The following is a 20,744-nucleotide window of genomic DNA, read 5'->3' as shown; positions in this document are numbered from 1 at the left end:
GGGGTGCTGGGTCTCTGTTCTCCCCTCCAGCATCAGACCCTCTGAGCATCCCACGGACCAATACATTCCTCATTTATCCCTTCTGCGCTCCCCAGGGGCCCTGCCAAGTTAGTAACCCTCTGCAATCATCCTGGAAGGCAAATTCTCTTTTCCAGCCCACCACGTTCAGGCTACTGAGCACTAAGAGGTCTGGAAAAATCGGGGAAAAATTCATCGTGGCTCCACCCACAATGGAAAACGTTTCAGAGCTGCGTTGCATTTGGGGGGGGGCAGGCTGGGTGGCTGCACATTGGGTGAGGGTTGGGGGGGCAAGGGCAGTGGCAGTGCCCTCTGTGGTGGCTGAGAGGGGACCAGTGTTGCCTGGTTGAGTCGGGAAGATGGGTGGGGAGCAGCCCCCCAACCCTCGCGCTCTCTAACCCCACTCTGTGTGTGCTCCCCCTCCCCCCAGTCTGCAGGCCCTGCGGAAAGAGAAATCTCGCAATGCCGCCCGCTCCCGGCGTGGGAAGGAGAACTTTGAGTTCTATGAGCTGGCCAAGATGCTGCCCCTGCCCGGCGCCATCACCAGCCAGCTTGACAAAGCTTCCATTGTCCGCCTCACCATCAGTTACCTCAAGATGCGCGACTTCGCCAGCCACGGCGAGCCCCCATGGGGGCTGCGGGCTGAAGGGAGCCCCCCGCCTGGCCCCGCCAGCAAAGGTAAGAGCTGAAAGCTGCGGAGAAGCAGAAAGAATTGGGACTCCCCCTACTGTGCCCACCTGCAAGAACTCCCCAGCCCCTTAGTGATCAATGCTGGGGGAAAAAAACCCAATGGATCATGAAGTAAAGAGGGATTATACCCCATCTACACTGACCTCCATCATCGTGGTACCTGACCCACACAAAGCTCCCCGTGGGGCAAGGCAGAGCTGTTGACTTAGCGTGACCAACCCTAAAGGTGTGAAAATCACAGGTCGGACCCCAAAACATCATGAGATTGGCCAGCCCCAAGCCCATGAGATTGTTAATATTATCTTTCAAAGTACTAATCGGGGTTTCTTGTCTGTCTTGTGTTCAACACCCCTGCCCCCCCACCCTGCCCGCCATGCATCGGTGACACTTACTAGTGCCAGGGCTCGCACTTTTATTAAGCTGATTCTCAGGCCCTGCTTCAGACACGCATCTGCCCCTCAATCAGTCGCCACCCCCCCGCCTCATCGGCTCTGCCCCACATTTGCAATCCAAGGGAGTCAGGTGATTGAGGATCTGGGCCTATGCTGGCACATCCAAGGCCGCACAAGAAGCAGGAACTGAATCCTGGCTCCGCTAGCATCCCAGCTGTGGCCATTCTTCCCCTCGGCTTTCTGCCCCAGAGAGCTTATTAGCTAAATAGACAAGACAGGCAAAGGCCAGAAGGGGAAAACAGAGGCCCAACTTTGCCCATGGTCAGACAGCAAGTGCACGGTCGAGCCGGCAACAGAATCCAGATCTCAGTCCAGTGCCCTAATCGCTGGCTCCAAAATATTACCCTAGAAGAGTCACTTCATTAGCTGCTAGCAGCAGTAGACTTTTATCCTCTGGGTGGACCAGCCACAGCAAATTCGGCCAGCTCCCGGGGGTTCCTGATATGTGCCCAGTGAGGGCATTGTGACCCCCTCACCTCCAGCTCTCCCTGCCCTTGTCCTATCGAAGGGGCATCGGCTGCTCCATTCCAACACATGTGCGCGTTCCCTCGCACCCAGAGCGCACAGAAAATAGCATTGATTAGCCACGCAATAAATCACCATTTAAATAATGCAGCTTCCAAGTGTGTAATTAAGCAAATTAACTGCCTCGGAAGAATACAGGCTTCCAGCGATTTCTGATTACTGTCATTACCCACGGGGTAGTTATCAGGCAAATAACATGTGTTCCCTGAAATAGGGATAAACATCTGCCTATTGTTACAAGGGGAGCTGGGCAGACCAGCCCTGTGCTGTCCATCCCCCTCCAGGACATTCACACGCAGACGGATTCCGACACACAGCCGGCTTAGTTTGCCTCTCCTGTGGCGTGCGGAGCCAAGATCTGTTGGGAGAGGAATTATGATAATGATGAGCTTGGCAAGAGGATGCCGGGTGCCTGAGAACTCGATCTGCTTTTGATATCGTTGCAGCTGGCCTTCGGGGGGGAAAAGAGGTGGTGCGATGGGAAGAGGGGCCTAGGAGTTGTGACGGGGGAATCTGGATTCCTGGCTTCCGTTTCTGGGAGAGGAGTGCCGTTTAGGGGTTAGAGGCAGGGGATGGGGAGGACTAGGATGCCTGGGTTCTTTTGCTGTATTTGGGAGAGAAGTATGATGTAGGGGTTAGAGCAGGGGGAGGAGTCAGGATTCCTAGGTTCTGTTTCTGGGAGGGCAGTATGGTTTAGGGGTTAGAGCTGGAGGGTAGGGAGATGGATGAGTCAGGATCGCTGAGAGAGGGGGTATGAGCAAGGATTTAGAGAAGGGTGGGGACCTGGGAACCAGGACTTCTGGGTTCTGTTCTCAGGTCTGACACTGCATGACCTTGGACAAGGTTACACTAGCTATAAAATGAGGTTCCTAACTTGCCTCTTGGCTTCCACTTGCAAAGCACGCCAGGTGCCAAGTTATAGCTGCAAAGCTTTCCTTGCAGGCTGTCATTTTGGGGGTAAGCCTATATTTGCGCCCTTTCTTGCATCAAAAGTGCTGTGCGTGTTATGACTGGATCTCCACCTTTGCAGTAGGAAATACCCTCGCACATTCAAATATCCTGGTGAACATTACTTTGAAAAAAACAAACTAATCCCGATTTCCTGACACCAGGTGAGCTGGGGAGCAGATCAGAGCGCTGTCATTATTCCTGATAGATAAATCTGAGGTGCGGGGTCACACAATGAGTCAGGGTTAGAACCCAGGAGTCCTGATTCTGAGCATTAGAATACAGGTGACCGAGGGGTCAAGTCATGCCGAGATGCTGTTCTGGTACCCAAACTTCCTTTTGTTAGGACTAGCACATGATGTGGCTTCATATAGTTGTAATACTTACGTGGATTTCAAAGCCTTCTTCAAAGGAAGTCTTCTGGCTCATTCTCCCCATGTCCGGGGAAACTGAGGCACGCAGGCAGGAGACGACCGCAGCTAGTTGGGAATCTTTCAACTAAAATGCTTTTTTGTCAGAAAATACCAGTTGGTCAAAAGGGAACATTTCCCTGGAAAATTTCTGACAGACTTTTCTACTTGAAAAATGTTTGAGGGAAAAAAATTTCAAAATTGTTTCGTTATGACATATTTTCAGAATGTTTTTCTGATTTTTCTGGTTCTCTAGTTCATAACTACTTTTTGTTCAGACAGTTCAGCAAATCAGAATAATTTTTAATGCCTGAAATCAAAAGGAAACGTTTCATTTGACCTCAACTGAAATATTTTTTTATTTTATTTCTCTGTTAGTGAAAATTGTTAGGGTTTCGACTTTTCGTCCCAATTTGCCACAGGAAAACATTTTGATATCTCACCACCAGCTCTGGAAGAGACTTTACGCTGGCAGAGATGGGAATAGACCCCATCCTGAGTCTCAGGCCAGTAACCCACCCACTAGGCAACACTGTCTTTAAAATGTCCCTTTACTGCTCTCAGTCCGTCTCTGAGCCTATACAGAGAGGGCAGGGGGTTCCTGCTGCTTCCCATCAGCTGGGATAGGGGAGTTATTGCTGACCCCTTTTGGGGTTGCCGTGACAGCATCACCTGGGCTCTTGATACTTGTATGCTCAAAGATGAGGAGGGAAACTCAGCTGCCATTAGTGGGACTAGGGGAGATGGCTACTAGAAATCATAGTTCTAGGTCCTCAAAGGCATTTAGCTATCGAAGGGAGTTGGGCACGTAAATATCGTGCAGGATCGGGGCCCTTGTCATCATTCCCAGGTGTAGTGATGTCTGTATGTTTAAGTGAGAGATCCATGTGGGATATAACATAACTCCACGTCCCTCCTCCTTCCTGGGCTCAATTTCCTTCCTCCTACAGGCACCGGATCATCTCTCAGGACCCTGGATTTGGCAATTACTGTAGTCCTAAAGTAATGCAACCCCTCCCCATTCTCAAATACAGCTGTTGTCCTGCACCATTTCTAGTGCTAATTAGCATCTTTGACCCGGGGCCAATTTCCTAATCAATTGCATTAGTGAAATTAGCAGCATTTATGCTGACAGCAAAAGTCTTCCAGGCTTAACCAGGGAAAATATTAAGGTCACATTGATTAATAATCAGCAGTTTATTAAACATCTGCAGAGAGCCCAATTGCTCAAATTGCTCCTAATTTGACAGCAAAGGCAGTTTGATTTCCCTGCGTCATCTAGCCACCCAAAGCTGAGCTGAATTCTGGAAAGAAGAATCCAGCAAAATGCTGCCAGTTTTTGGGGTGGATCGCTGAGGTTTGAAAAGGGGCCCACTGGCGCCGAGACCGACTTCTGTTGTTTTGATGGGGGCTGGGAGTCAGGGCTCTGGGAGTCTGTTCTGAAATCTGGGTGGGGAGTGGGGTCTAGTGGGTTTAGTGTCTAGTGTCGGGACTGCAGGGTGCTGATCTCAGATCTGCGGGAGGTTGGAGAGTTGTCCTTTGCTGTAACCACGAGATGAGGAGTCACATTTCACGGGCTAAGATTTTCAGACCTGGGTAGAGATTTTGAGATGCTTTTAAAAGTGTGTTGCGAGGGGGGCTGATTTTCAGAAAATGCTGATCACTTGCCCTCTGAAAATCAGCCCCTTCCAGTTACACAGCTTGAGACCCCTTAAAAGCGAGGCCCCCAAAATGAATAAGAGGTGAGGTTTATTTACCCAGGAAAGCTTATGCCCAAATAAATCTGTTAGTCTTTAAGGTGCTACCGGACTCCTCATTGTCTTTGTGGATACAGACTAACACGGCTACCCCCTGATACTTGCCAAGATGAATAGTCACTTTGGAAAACATTGGCCCCTGGGTAAAGCATGATTGGCTCTTGTGTGTGCATGCGCTGGTGCCCTCTGCTGGATGGGATCAGAACTGCTCACCTGGGTGTCATAGACCCCTATACTGATAACAGCTAGTGGCAATTCTCCTTTAATTCAACTGGCAGGGTCTGGGCTTGTGAAGCAGCGAGGTCTGAGTGCTAGTCCAGCCTTGATGTTCTGAGTGGTCATGTTGTACTTACCACAGTGACATGCAGGTCCTTGTAAAGCACCAATGGTCTGCTGAAATGCAGCGATGCAGAGAGGTCTGTGTTGTACCATTTAGTCTGAATAATTTATTTATTGAAAGTGGCTAGGGAGGCGGTAAGACAGAGATTGTGTCTGTCTACCTTAAACAGCCCCCATCACCTCACCACAGCATCTGGCATTCTTTAACCTCACAGCGTCTCTGGGAGGCAGGGCAGAGCTATTACCTCAATGTACAGGTGGGGAAACTGAGGCACAGAGCAGCAAAGTTACTTACCCAAGATCACACGGGCAATCTGTGGTGGAGCAGGGGATTGAACTCACATCTCTCAAATCCTAGAGTACCACCATAAAGACCGGGCAATCCTTCCTAGCCAGACCGTATTTTATCTCAGACACTAAACTGACCTGGGCCTGCCTGCATGGATGGGAGACCACCTGGGAATGCCAGGTGCTGTATACAGGCTTTCTTTCTGGACCATCCTTCCTCTTAACTGGGGACATTTGGCCTCTGTTAATGCAGTCTTGCTGTGGGCCTTAAAGATGAGAAGAAGTGTGGCCTGCTGAGAGGCTGGGGACTCAGGACACCTGGGTTCTGTTCCCAGTTCTGCCACTGGCCTTCTGAGTGTCCCAAAGCAAGTCACTTCCCCGCTCCATGCCTCAGTTTCCCCGGCTGTAAAATGGGTAGAATACCATCAACAGATGGAAAGAGCTAGCTAGTATTTACTAGTCACTAATTTCAAGCCCACATTTGCATCTGTGGAACTCATGCTGGCTCAGCAGGAATTGGAAAAGGATTTCAAGGGATAATCAGAAGATTCTGAGTTAAACACCAAGGGTCAAAGGGGGGGAAATAACCCAGGGGCACAATTCACTGTTGCTCTGCACTTTGCATGGTGCTTTCCACAAGTGCAGAAGTGGGCATGAAAGGCTCCTGCTTTGCACTGCTGCAAAGGGACCACCCAAAGAGCAAGGCAAAGACAAATGGGTGCCCCAAATGAGTTGGAAAGACTATAAATCCTCATGTTCCAGGGAGATACCTATCAAGTGTTGAGGGTCAGGAAGATAGTTTCTGTGGAGGCAAGTTACCCCATCACTACAGCAGTTTTTTCGGCTTGCTATAAAGCCACTGATAGTGGCCGTTGTCAGAGATGGGATACGGGGCTAGATTGGTCTGATTCAGTCTGGCTAATTGTTATGTTCCCTGCTGTGTTGGAAACCGAACTGGGATAACCAGAAAGCGAAACTGACTACAGACAAAGTGAAACTGACTAGCTTTAATGTACTTGTCTTGGGGGGGAAGGGTGTGTGTTTAGGGGGAATAGATAAATGCTTCTGACTCATTTCTCCTTCTAGTCCAGCAGACAAAGGCTGACTGAGATCCAGTGATTAGAAGCTAAAATGGGACACATTCAGGCTGGAAATAAGAGGCACATTTTTAACCGTGAGGGGAACTTAACCACTGGAACCAACTGACTCAGAGATGGGGTGGAATCTCCATCACTTGGAGTTGAGATTGAATGTCTCTTTCTACCAACCTTGCTCCAGCTCACCCACCAGATAAGAGCTGGATGCAGGAATGGCTGGGCGGGATTCTCCAGATTGGGTTATTATGCAGGAAACCAGCTTTATCCCCAGCCAGCAGTGGGGCAGAGTTGGAGCAGGGGAGACAGCAGAGGCCTCATGAGTAGCAGAGCCCAACCTCCCCAGGGAATGAGCCACCTCTCTCCCTTTTGCTTAATAGTCAGGCTTGGTGGCCACAGGCTTTCTGCATTTTGTGGGCATTGGAGGAGATGGGAGGCTGCTGGATGAAAGCAGAATAGTGGCCGCACAGCCTGACTTGGGGAAATTGTTTCTGATAGCCAAGCGTTGAAGCTGCATCACTGGTGGAGTGGAGGGAAGAACACGATAGGAGTCCAGGAAAGATAATCGGGGAGGGGGCAAAGATGTGCAGAGCCTTGCAGGGGAGCATGTATTTCATGGCCACTAAGGTGGCGCAGACCACCCCAAAGTCCGTGGGGGCTGCCTCGGGGGAGAGGCTCAGAAATGGCTCAACCAAAGCAATGTGCTGACCCACGCTACACCCCTAGGTAGGGCTGGGTCCCGGAGAGCCATGGCTTCGGCTGGTGCTGACATCTCAGTGAGGATTAAGGGCTGCTCAGCTGTCAGGGAAGGGAAGGCTGGCCCTGAGCTTATAGGAGGGTGAAATCATGTTTTCTTTTCCCTCCCAGGCTTAAAAAAACCCAACCCCATTGCTGGTTGCCTTGTAAAGGTAAATTGTGGAGACCTGGCCCGGATCCAGCCACAATTACCAGCCTCTCAATCTAATTGACTCAGATTGTCCCTGCTGCTTGCTGCAAGATATGCCTCCCTCTCCACCCCCAGCGTCTCCAAAGCACCATGTCTGCATCGCCCAAGTGGGAGCAGGGGGCACGGGAAGAGCCTGTTCTAGAAGCACAAGATGCCAAGCTCCTGGGACTGATTCACCTTGTGTCATCTGCACCAGGGCAGCAGGAGTGCAAATCAGCCCTGTTCTGATCTAGTTGTGCGTCGCACTGGTGCAAAGGACAGTGCAAGGTGTTGGAGCGCTGGAGAATCCAGAGGGAGCCCCCTGAATGCAGGGCACCAGAGGATGGGGTGCAGGATGCTAAAGGATACAGGCACTGCCCCCTTCCTCTTCTGGGGGTGCAGGGTGCTGGAGGAAAGCGGTGTAAGATGTTGAACACTGAGCTCTCTCTTCCCCCTGGGGTGCAGGGTGCTGCAGAATCCAGGCTTCCACATCTATAGAATATAGAGGCCACACAACAAGCATTTGGCTGGGATGCTTTAACTCTATGACGCACACATGCCTGCCTCTGCACTGCACCTTGTCTCCACAGACAACAGCTGTCCTGGGGGTGTTTCCCTTGAAAGAAACCCTAAACAACAACTAATCCAAACTTTTTTTGCTTTTGTTAAAAAAATAAAAAAGAAACAGAAAAACCTTCCCTCTAACTTTATTAGCAAATCAGAAATGTTTCTAAAAAGGTCAAAATGATTTGTTCCACCTGAAACAATTTTTTTTTTTACTTTTCTATTTGCTGAAAATGTTGAAAATTTTCATTTTCGATCCAAAAGGTTTTTTGTTTTGTTTTGGTTTTTCGGAACCCAAAATCCAGTTATTGGCCCAGCTCTGATTACAAGCACTGAATAGGGAGGAGGCCGCTAGTGAACGTCCAGCTGCCACGATCCTTCTGCTGATCTCCCGTGATGGGCTCGGCTCACAATACAATTTGGCGGCGTGGCGCAGGGAACGAGTTCAAATGAAAACTGGCTGTGGGCGTCTCCTGAGGCCAGGACAGCTGACTACCCATCCCACTCTCATTGCTGCTGTTTTGCCAAGTGTTTGGAGCATGATTTTACCTGTTTGATCTTCTCCCTGCAATGCCTTTTCTTTATGCTGCGTTAGGAACATGCAAACTAACAGGCTGGATCAGCGCTGAGGCCCGTCTAGCCTGGTTTCCCATCTCTGGCAGTGGTCTGTGCCAAATGCTTCAGAGGAAGGGGTACGAACCCCACAGTTTCAGGTTGTGGATAAAGCTGCCCCCACATTTCTAGATGCAGAGAGTCCCAGGCCAGAAGGAACCGCTGTGATCATCTGCTCTGAGCCCCAGCATAAACCAGGCTGGAGAACTGCCCCACAATAATTCCTAAAGCAGATCCTTGAGGAACATATCCCACCTTCAATGAAAAATTGCTAGTGATGGAGGATCCTGGGTAAATGTTTCCAATGATTAATTACTCTCACTGTTAAACATTTACACCTTCCCAAGGGTCGTGGTGGATTCTCCATCCTGGCAGTTTTTAAATCAAGATGTGATGTGTTTATAAACGAAGGTGTTTAGTTCAAACAAGAGTTAATTCAGCGCATTTCTCTGCGTTAGACATGAGGTCAGACCAGAGGATCGCAGTGGTCCCTTCTGGCCCTGTAATTTATGATTTACATTAGGTCTCACCCTAATCTCTAATAGAGATTGATTTAAGTCCTGATACGGGATATTTAATTAATAGCCCTTCCAAGACTGTTGTTAACATGGATTTTTGTCACTCCAAATATTGTTGCTCTCTGTAGAAACATGCAGTTCTGGGAGGGGAGGGGTCTAAGGGCTGGAGCAGGGAGGATGGGGGTTCAGGACTCCTGGGTTCTATTTCTAGTTCTGGGAGGGAAGTGTGGTCTAGCAGTTAGCGCAGCAGCCTGGGAGTCAGGATCCTGGGTTCTGTTCCTACCTCTGCCACAGACTCATGGAGTGAGTTGCTGTCAGCGAGAGGTGGAGTGGAACTAGTCCCCTAGAGGTGAGCGGCTCTTCATTCTCCCGGCCTCCTGTTTCCCAGGTGCACGTTGAAACCTTCCGCATTCCCTGCTAGGTTTCCAAGGAGGGTGACTTCAGCTTCTCTTGCTGTTTCCACTGGGTAGTTCTCACCCTGTAGAAACTCCCGGAGCTCTTCGCTCCGCTCCATCCCACTGGACCCTGCCTGATCCGGGTTATGGTGGCAGCTAAGGCTTTGTCACTTACCCATGGCATGGTAAATGTCGTTCCTAATCCCGTGGGTCACCACAGTCCAGCTGGCTGAGGTCAGTGTTCTCAGATCACTTGCTCCCTTCTTTCGGAAAGACCAGCGGCATTTCTACCATTCATCCCATCCAGAAGGGTCCCCGAGTGCTTTTGCTATTGCAAAGAGGAGAGCTGGAGGGCTGCGGCAGGCAGGACTCCTGGGTTCTGTCCCCATTTCTGGGACGGATGACAGTGGCTAGAGCAGTGAGGCACTGGGAGTCAGGACTCCTGAGACCTATGCAATCTCTGGGGGAGATTATAGTTGGGTGGCATGGTTCTGTCCCTGGCTCTGGGAGGGAGTGTGGTCTAATGGTTAGAGCAGAGGACTGGGCATTTTCCATATTCCAAATTTATCGAGGAGCGATTGGCAAGTAGGAGTCCCAGTCATCGAATTCTTTGCTTTAATGGTGTCGTTGTGCACGAGAAGGAAGCTGGGGTGGGGGGTTGGGGGGGCAGACTGCACAGTGGCTTATGGGCTACACATCTGTGAATCTTCTTTTCAATCAGAGCAACAGGGTGATTAGGCAGAGCTGAATGACAGGGATGGGATCTACCGGCCCTTTGGCCAGGCAGGGTTTGCACGGTGGGATTCCTGTTCTGCCAAGGAGCACTGAGCCTGGTGTGGATTCACCAGTGCTTCCCCTGGTGGGTGGGGAGCAGCTGGGTTGGCTTTCAGGTTGGGATTCTCCCAAAGCAGCCTTTCTTCTAGACAGAAATCTCGCTGCTCCCTGCTGGAAGGCATTTGCCTCTGGGGTGGAGCGTGGAAAGCAAGGAGCTGTTTTTAACAGCTGGGCATGTGGCAATTTAGGACAGCGAGGACTACCGGAGAGAGAAACAGGGAGGCGAACTGCACTTTGGACATGACCCTGGGGCTCTTTCAAATGGACCCTGGGTCTTGGTTTTATACCTAGACACATGCTGTGGCATTGGGATCAGTGCTGGCTGCCAGGGGAGAGCCCCCATCTGGCAGTACAGTGCCCCCTAGTGCTGCACTGGGGAATTGGGGTCCGCTCTGACTGCGATGGGGGAGCACCCCCTGCTGAGCCCACTCCCTCCAGCACAGTGCCCCCTAGTGCTGCACTGGGGAATTGGAGTCAGCTCCGACTGTGACGGGGGAGTGCCCCTGCTGAGCCCTCACCCCTCTCCTGGTAGCACAAAGTGCCCTTTAGCACCATACTGGGGCTTTGGGGTCAGCACTGGCTTGGAACAGAAAGTGGCCTCTATTGGCTCACTTGCACTGCTCCCTGCAGAATCATGTGTCTTAACTCGGATGTCTCCCCTCTAAGAACTTGCCAACTTCATAGCGTGACGGGTGTGTGTGAGATAAGATGGCTGGCGGAGGGCAGGCACTGGGGTGAGTTGGCTATGGCAGCTCACGGCAGCTGGTGTCATGCTACGGAAAGTCGATCCGCGCCCTGTGGCGGGGAGGACAGATAACTGGATCTTCCCCCCGGGGAAGGGGGTTTGCGTGCAGGAGACCTCCAAAGGGCTTACGGGCTTGGTGAATGGAAGAGGCTGTGCATTCAGTGACCTCGACGCTTTGACCAGCGCTGGGAAAATAACAGCGGAAGAGAGTTTGGAATCAAAATCCCTGAGTTTGGCTTGCTGTGAATCCTGGGGGTTCAGCCAGACCCCCTCCCCAAACACAGACACTCCCAGAGCTTTGAGCAGAGAAGGCATCACAGCTGGTGGTCCTGGACAGCAATCTCTGCTTGTCCTCAAGAGTTTCATTTGGGTGGGTCAGTCCTTGAGGTAGGGAAAGAAGCATGAAGACAGTTGGACGATGTCTTGATAAAGCAGGAGACGATACTAAGGTATGATGGTACAATTCATCCCTCCAGAGCCTCATTCAAAGGCCCCTTTCAGTGCTTTGGCCGTGTTATTGGGGCTTTAAAGCGGCCATAAATGACACTCACCGCACAGTGTAGGTGCTAATCAGCCCTGTAGGGGCTAAGGCAGAAGGGACCTTTCTGATCACATAGTCTGACCTGCGTAACCCAGTGATCCCTGCATCCAGCCCAGATCTTGTGGTTGAGCTAGCATGGATCTCTTTAGAAAGAGACCTCTGCTGTCGCTGGAGATGCCGAGTGATGGAGCAGCCACCCTGACCCTGGGGCGTTTGTTCCAATGATTACTCCCCTGCCCCGTTAAAATGTGCGTCCCTGTTTCCACTCTAAATCTGGCCAGCTTCAACCCACAGTCATCAGCTTTCCTTCTGCCTTTCTCCGCTCAATTAAGAGCCATCCGTTGTCAGAAATCTCCAGGGGTAGGGGCTTGTGGCCCACAAACAAGTTGCCTTCTCTTGGCTAAACTAAGCAGGCCGAGTCTGCGTGAGGCAGATTTCTGGTCTTCTTGCCTACGGAGCCGGGAGGCGTGATCCTCGTGCTCTGAATGCACGACTGGCTGAGTGGATCGAAGCATTCAATGGATAAAAATATCTCGTATTGTTCAGCAGACACCAGCTCTTCCTCAGCCAACAGCTGCACCCTGAATAGGGGGCTGGCTGGCTCAGGAGATCGGTGGTGACATGGAGAGGGGCCCAGCTAGTTTGCAGCAGGGTTGGTCTGTTGCTGAGAGCTGGGGCTGTTGTGGTGGCCTGAGTGAAGTGAATTTGAGAGGGGTTCTCAGCAGGACAGTAACATCTGCCACTGTGGTTGGCATTAATAGCTGGCCCCCTTGCCCGGTAGCTTCAGCAGTGAAACTGTTAAGGACCAGGGTATGGGCAGTCATGCCTAGTGGTTGGAGCCACAGTCAGTAGCCAGGTGTCAGAGCCAGGGTTTCAGCTGGAGTCAGGAACCAGGAATGGGAGACCAGGGGTCAGAGGCCTGGGTCAGAGATAAAGTCAAGGATCGGAGCCGCGAGTCAGAACCGGGTTACCTGGAGTGAGCCGTGACGGGCAAGGCTGAATCCCAGGCAGGAGCAGGACTGGGAACAAGTAGGCGAATACTTTGAGCAAACTGCTGGTGCTGCTGATCCCAAGAGCCAGTCGGGCGGCTGGGCCAGCCGAGTGGCTGGCATGGGCCCAGCGGTCCTCGTTAGACTGCTGGGTGTTATGCGAGCCAGTAGGCAGGCCAGCGGCAGGTCCTTAGTCTGGACAGAAACCCAATATTAAAAGGGTCACAGAGCCAGGCCTGTGTTCTCACCCCTGCGGCCCAGCGTGCCACCTCCAAATCCCAAGGAAATCAAAAGACGCTGGAATGCTGCTGCCCAGATGCTGGATCTGCTCTGTGGATACGTCAGTTTTAAGGCTATCGAAGGGATCGTTAGATCTTCTCGTCTGACCTCCGCCATAACACAAGCCACAGAGTTTCACCCAGTGACCTTTGCAGTGAGCCCAGTAGCTTGGGCAGACTAAAGCATATTCCAGAAAAGCAGCTGGTCTGGATCTGGAGCCATCAAGAGACGAAGAACTCCCCCCCACACACACACACTTCCCTTGGGTGTTAGTTTCTATGGATAACCGTCCTCACTGTTAAAATTAGGGTTTTTTTTACTAGTTTGAATTTTCCTGGCTTTAGCTTCCAGCCGTTGGTTCTCGCTTTGTCTTTCTCTGCTAGATTACCAATCCCATGAGTACCCAGCATTTGTTCTTCGTGAAGCCACTGGGACACTGTAATCAAGCTGCCTTTGGATCCTCTTGTTGATTTCAGCTCTGTCACTCCCTGGCATTTTTCCACAGCCTTTTAAAAACATGGACACCAGAACTGGGTTCCAGCATCGGTCTTACCCATGCTATAGACAGAGGGAAAAGACTTCCTTGCTCCTACCGACTTTCTCCCGTTTTTTCAGACATCCAAACTTCACCTTCGCCTTTTTTTGCCACAGCATCACACTGAGACCTCGTGATTGTTGCTTATCCTTTTCAGAGTTTCTGCTTTTCAGGGCCCGTTCTCCACGGACAGACTTTGTTCCTAGAAGTAGCACCTTACCTGGAGGATGCCCAGGAGCCAGCACTGACAGATCTGGCTGCTTTTTACAAGCACTGAACTCTGCTTTGAAGGAGAAGTGACTTGCTTTATCAGCAGCCCAAGACAGGGTCCAATCTTTGATACCCCAGCTGCGGAGTTCAGGCTTGTGAGACCTGGGGTTTATTTCCGGCTCTGCCACTGAGTTGCTGACCTTGGGCAAGTCACTTCACTGCCCCATGCCTCGGTTTCCCTGTCTATAAAATGGGGATAATGCCGCTGGCCTCCTTTGTAAAGTGCTTTGAGATCTGCTAGTGAAAAACACATTTCTTCATAACAACATGTACGCACACCTCCCCAGCGATCCCTTCATTAATTTGAAGGTAGAAGTGGCATTATTATTGTTACGTATTTGTATTGTGGTAGCTTTTAGGAGCCCCACTGTGTCAGGTGCTGTACATTTTTATTGCTATTAGGTTACTATGGTAGCACCTAGGAGCCCCAGTCATGGCCCGGGACCCCACTGTGCTAGAAGGCATTTTAAATTTTATTGGATTAGGTATATTACGGTAGCACCTAGGAGCCCCAGTCATGGACCAAGACCCCATTATGCTAGGTGCAGCGCATTTTTATTGCTATTAGATGTATTATGGTAGCATGTAGGAACCCCAGTCTCATAGACTCATAGACTTTAAGGTCAGAAGGGACCATTATGATCATCTAGTGTGACCCGCTGCACAACGCAGGCCACACAATCCCACCCATCCACTCCTGAAGCAAACCCTTAGCCTATGTCTGAGTTATTGAAGTCCCCAAATTGTAGCTTGAAGACCTCAAGCTGCAGAGAATCCTCCAGCAAGTGATCCGTGCCCCACGCTGCAGAGGAAGGCGAAAAACCTCCAGGGCCTCTGCCAGTCTTCCCTGGAGGAAAATTCCTTCCTGACCCCAAATATGGCGATCAGTTAAACCCTGAGCATGTGGGCAAGACCCACCAGCCAGCACCTAGGAAAGAATTCTCTGCAGTAACTCATCCCACCCCATCTAACATCCCATCACAGACCACTGGGCATACTTGCCTGCTGATTATCAAATATCAATTGCCAAAGGAATTGCCAAAATTAGGCTATCCCATCATACCATCCCCTCCATAAACTTATCAAGCTTAGTCTTAAAGCCAGATATGTCTTTTGCCCCCACTACTCCCCTTGGAAGGCTGTTCCAGTCGTGACCCAGGACCCCATTCTGCTAGAAGGCACTTCATATTTTATTGCTATTAGTTGTATTACGGTAGCACCTAGGCGCTGCAGTCATGGCCTGGGACCCCAATTGTTCTAGGTGCTGTACATTTTATTTCTATTAGGTGTATTACAGTAGCACCTATGTGCTGCATCATGGAGCAGGACCCACCGCTGTGCTGGGTGCTGGACAGAGACAGAATGTAACAAAAAGCCTTGCCCCAAGCCGCCCTGAGGCTCTCGAAGCAGAAGCTGTGATTCTTAGGGAGTTGTCAGCTCCTACAGCTGGGGGCTGAAAAACAAAAAATCAGGCGAGTTGAGGCGTCAGTGACCTGTCCTGGTGTATGAATAATTTTCTATGTACGAGGCTCAGACCATCTGTCTGTTTCACTGGACCACCAGCCCGTTCAGAGACTATCAGAATCTCACGGTGTGATGATAAAGCTGCAAGCTCTGAGTAACCGGGACTGGAGTCCCGTGCCCAAGATTCAGAAATTTCCACTTCCCACTTCAAAGTGGGGTCAAGGGTGGGGGGGAGGTGGGAGGTGTGTCAGTGGCTCAGTGGCCCCGGAGGGGCCCAGAGAGCTTGTTGGAACACCGGCGGCATGAACTGAACCCTGCCTCTCTCATGCCGAGTAGAATATCCTGCTCAATTATTCAGCAGTGCTGGCTTGAAAAGGAAGGAGTCTGCTTGCGAAGGCGGAGGGGGGAGGAAGGAAGTGAGGTGCCTTTTAAAGAGAAATCTCGGCTCAGGAGAGAGCGTGTTGAACATGCACATTTTTCTGCTTTCCTAGAGATTGGGGCTGGGGTGAAACCAACAAAGCAAACAAACTTTAAAGCATCAGAAGGGTAGCCGTGTTAGTCTGGATCTGTAAAAGCAGCAAAGAGTCCTGTGGCACCTTATAGACTAACGGAAGTTTTGGAGCATCAGCTTTCGTGGGTGAATACATCTGAGGAAGTGGGTATTCACCCATGAAAGCTCATGCTCCAAAACGTCTGTCAGTCTATAAGGTGCCACAGGACTCTTTGCTGCTTTTACAAACTTTAAAGCCCAAACCCCAAGTTCTGTGTCAGGGGAGGACAAGCTCAAAAAGGGAAGCTGAAAGCCTCCCCTTAGGGAAAATCTCCCTCAGTCTTGGTATCTTTTTATTTTCAGAAGCTCTGCTCTTCTAGTTCGACCACCAGATATGGGCTGGAGGCAGGCACACCTGTGGGGGAGTGGGAATCCCTGGCATGGGGGTTATGTAGGTCAGACTTTGGGTTTGTCTAGATCAGTGGTTCCCAAATTTGTTCCACCACTTGTGCAGGGAAAGGGCGGGGCGGGGCAGCCAATTTGTTTACCTGCCGCGTCCGCAGGTTCGGCCGATCGCGGCTCCCAGTGGCCATGGTTCGCTGCTCCAGGCCAATGGGAGCTGCTGGAAGCAGCCACCAGTACATCCCTAGGCCTGCACCGCTTCCAGCAGCTCCCATTGGCCTGGAGCAGCGAACCGCGGCCACTGGGAGCCACGATCGGCCGAACCTGCAGACAAAGAGTTAGCGGCCAGCAAGCTGGGATGTGACTCTACAGTGTACGAGCCTGTTGCACACTATGTCTGGCTGGACCCTGCTGCGGCACACTGAAATTTCTGTAGTGCGCAGTACCGTACTCCTGTGTCAAAACAGAATAGATCAAAGCACGCTAGAAAACTTTTGGCATGCACTGGAGTCACATTCAAGTTTGCCATGCGCTAACTCTTCGTGTAGACAAGCCCTAAGAGCTGGTTGAATTCTTTTAGTGAAAACCCCAGATTTTGGGGCACTGAAACATTTTGTGAATGTGTGTTGGTTTCGCGAATGCCCTGGGTTGAAATGGATTCAAAAAAAGGGCAAACGTTCAAAATGACTTTTTGTTTGGAAATTTCCTTCCAATTTTTTTTCTTTTAACCGGGTTGAACAAAATGTTTCTTTCGGTCAGAAATAATTTTTTTTTACAATTATTTTGGAATGGCCAAGGAACCGAAAAATTCCCTATGAGCCCAGTGCTGTCCGGCTGGGTGACTGACCTGGGGTGATCTTCTACGCATCCCTTCTGGCCAGGGGAACATCTCCTTGGAGCGACCTCCCACTAAACCCTTGTGATTTGTGATAGTACCCAGAAGGCACTGCTCCCTACCCCATTTATGCGGACAGAGTAAGTTTAGTGTCATTTTGGGGGTGACCGAAACATAGCTCTTTGCCTTCCCTTGGGTTGAGTTGCTCCATTGATTGGTTTTACAGCCCAGTCTTTCTTGCCTGTGGCTGTGATCTCTGCTTCCCCTCCTCACTGCAGTAGCATTTAGAGGGGGAAACTGAGGCACGGAGCAGTGGTGCTGTGATTTCACTGTTGTTTTGTGTTTTGCCCAAGGTCACACTAAGTTAGCAGAAGAGCTAGGGATAGAACCCATGATGTCCTGAGCCCCAGCTGCCCCTGCTCTAACCACTAGACACCGCTCCTCTCCCAGAGCCTGGATAGAACCCAGGATGACCCCAGTCCGCACTGCTTATATTATTAGACATCACTCCCTTCCAAGATTCCAGAGCCCTGACTCAGAGCCCCCATTTCTAACCGCTAGACACCACTCCCTTCTTAGAACCAGGAATAGAACCCAGGAGTCCTGACTCCCCATCCCTCCCAGCTTTCACTTATCCACACATCATCCTTAAGCTAGGCATCAACCCAGCAGTCCTGACTCTTGGATCCCCCATACTCTAATTACTCTCTCAGATTCCCTTTCAGAGCCAGGAATAGAACCCAGGAGTCCCAGCTCAAAAAAAACCCTGCTCTAACCACACCAGCCCTCCCCTCCCAGAGCTGGTTAGAAAACCCAGGAGTCCAGCCCCCCACCCAAACACTAGACACCACTCCCCTCCTGCTGTCAGGTCCTGTGACAGACAAGCCCCCCCGGTCCTGGCAGGCCCCGAGCTGTTTGGGGCAACCCACGGGCTGTGTCAGGGCAGGAACTGGCCTCTCACTCGCCTGCCGTCTCGCTCAGCGTGCAGGGTTGGGCAGATGTTAGAACTGGCAATGACACAGCTGTGGGAAAATTGCCTGGGGCAGGTTAGAGGGGAGTGTTGGCTGGTGATTAGGAGCCTGGGAGCCAGGACTCCTGGGTTCTCCACCCAGCTCTGGGAAGGGAGTATGGCTGAGTGGTGAGGGCAGTGTGGGCTGGGAAGGGAAAGGAAAGGAAGTGGGTGAAGAGAATGAGTCAGTGGGGGGTTAGGTGGAAAGGATGGGCTAGTATTTAAGGCCCTGGGCTGGCACTGAGGTTCAGTTCTTGTATCTGCTACAGCCTCCCTCTGTGACCTTGGGCCCATCACATGGGGCAAGATTTTCTCAGGTGCACAGTGCCTACAGTCAGGGCCAGATTATCAACAGGGCTCTGCACCCAGCATGCCAGGTGCTTCCAAACATTCTTCCCATGAGCGCTCTCTGCCTCAGTTTCTCTCTCGGTATGACGGGGCTTATGCCCCTGCTGTAGCTTCCAAGGAACTGTGATGAAGGACTCATTAATGACTGGGCAGTGTGCAGATATTAGCAGGGCAGGGAGCATGTACAGGCACCTGGATAGGGAAAGAGGGGCTCCCTTACCAAGCAAGAGGCAGTGTGGGCCAGTGGTGAGGGGCCAGGCCTAAAAGCCACCAGACCCAGGTTCTGTTCCTAGCTGTGCCAGCTGGGCAAGTCATTTCCCCAGTTGTCTGCCCCTTTGTCTTTTGTGCCGTTTAGACTATAAAGTACACACTTTGGGGAAGAGACTGCATATCTATGAAATTTGAGCCTCTAGGTACTACCATAATACACATAATAAAGGAGGCCCTGCAGGCTGATGTGATCACATGAGGTGTTCCTGGCAGGCTGATGTCTTGCGGCATCACCCAGGGCTGGGGCAGGTTATTTCTCCGTTCAGGAGACGCTCCTTAACGCTGTCAGAATCTCCAAGGCCAAAGGGACCACTGTGATCATCTGTCTGACCTGGTAAAGCAGGGAGCTCTCTCCTGGCAGGAGGATGCTATGGAAGGGCTTGTTGTTGTGAGGCAGCTTTTAAAGATGCTTTGCAAACATTCTCTCAGTCTCGCAGCCCCTGTTGTCCCGGGGGAAACTGAAGCATGAAGCCATGACTTGGTGAAGGTCACAGCGCAAGTCAGGGACACAGAACTCTGGAATCCTGACCCCCAGCTACACACTGGACCACACTCTCTCTCTGAGAGCAGGAGGACTGAACCCAGCAATCCTGTCTCCCATTTCCACCCCAGGGATAGATCCCAGTAGTCCTGACTCCCAGGCTCCTCTCCTGTCCTTAGACCCCCTGTGCTCCCAGAACCACAGAATAGTCCCAAGGAGTTCTGACTGCACCCCCTGGCTCTAACCTCTAGATCCCACTTCCCTCCCAGAGCCATAGGACAAAACCCAGCATTAATTCGCAGCTCCATCCTAGCCCCAGGAACAGAACCCAGGAGTCCTGATTCCCAGTTTCCTTGCTGTAACCACTAGACACCCTCTACATGCTCCCAGAGCCACAGCATAGAACCCAGGAGTCCTGGTACCCTGAGATCAGTGACACAGAGACCCTGCTCTAACCACTACCCAGCACTCCACTCTGTAACTTAAAGTTTGTGCTGAACGGAAATGGATGTAATATAAGCCTTTGGCTCCCCTTTCCCTCTGAACCTGTCCTAAGAGACCAAGGAGACGTTGAGGCTGAGATGAACAGCAGGGGTTGTTATTTGGTGCTTTGTTACTTTAAGAGTTGGCAACTTTCAAAGTATTAAAAAAAAGAAGGTATTTTTCATATATATATGTCCCCCCCTTCTTCCCTCCCTCCCAGCCTAGCAGCTTTCTAATTCCTACATTAAATGCTTTTAATTATAGGAGCATTCGGTCTGACCTGCGGGGTTATTTCAAGAGAGGCGAAATGAAGGAATTAAAGAAAATGACAGAGAAAATTGCGGCAATTAGCGGAGTTTGCATTGTTCGGCGTGTCTGTCAAGGGAGCTCTGTGTTTGTTAGTTACAAGTAAATTCATACAGATAACAGAGGGAGCGATTATAAATGCCATCTCGGCTGCTGCATGGTGCTGCAGCTATTTTATTATTATATATTTTTTTTGTTTAATTCTTTGTAAAATAATATTTCTCCTCCAAAGTAGGGCCCTGGGAAAAAAGGACTTACTCTCTGCCCGCACCGCCTTCTCTCTCCCAGCCCTGCAGGGCATCTGTTAAGCACCGGTCCTAGAGGTTCATTCCATGTCTGCTTCCAAACAGGAGCATTTTGTATGTGTGTAAATGACTGCACAGTTAATAAAGGAGATTGGCTGCTTCCTGAGCCGGCCTGGGCTTGTAGTTAGAGCCCTGGTGCCTGGGTTTCATCCCGACTTCTGCCACTGTCCTAGGGTGGGCGTTTTGACAGGAGAAAGTTGTGCTGCTTTAACAGTTAAACCTTTGGGATGGCAGTATTGGTGTGGCTATTTCTGTATGGCTGGGGAATAGCTGGAGCAGGAAAAGGCCACGTCTACACTACACTGCAGTGTAGCTGGGTTGGCTGGGGGTTTGATGAGAAAAGATTTCTGAGCATCACAGCTGGGCTGGCAGAAGCCCCCTAGTATGCTGGCAAAGCTGGGCTTTTACTGGCGGGGAGCTGGGAGTCAGGACTCTTGGGTTTGCCTCACGGCTCTGGGAGGGGAGTGGTGGTTAGTGGTTAGAGCAGGGGGAGAGGGGCTGGAGGTCAGGACTCCTGGATTCTCATCACGGCTCTGGGAGGGGAGGGGGGTCTAATACAGCTTGTCTCACTCTAGGGGAATGGAATACGTTTTACCAGTAAAAGCTCAGCATTGCTGGTATAA

The 20,744-nt window shown here is 50.9% G+C and overlaps 1 protein-coding gene across 3 annotated transcripts in view; it reads left to right on the top strand.

Moving 5' to 3' along the window:
- NPAS1 (neuronal PAS domain protein 1) overlaps positions 1-20,744 on the top strand; it is a 95,806-nt gene that overhangs the window by 22,732 nt on the left and 52,330 nt on the right. For all 3 annotated transcript variants that reach the window (XM_030544548.1, XM_030544549.1, XM_030544547.1), the window contains exon 3: positions 449-696. In XM_030544548.1, coding sequence (XP_030400408.1) covers positions 449-696 — 248 coding nt within the window. The remainder of the gene's footprint in view (positions 1-448; positions 697-20,744) is intronic.

This window comes from Gopherus evgoodei, unplaced genomic scaffold (assembly GCF_007399415.2).
Source record: "Gopherus evgoodei ecotype Sinaloan lineage unplaced genomic scaffold, rGopEvg1_v1.p scaffold_34_arrow_ctg1, whole genome shotgun sequence".
Taxonomy (NCBI): Eukaryota; Metazoa; Chordata; order Testudines; family Testudinidae; genus Gopherus; species Gopherus evgoodei.
The sequence above is the reverse complement of the archived record's forward strand: the minus strand, read 5'-3'. Positions and strand labels throughout refer to the sequence as shown.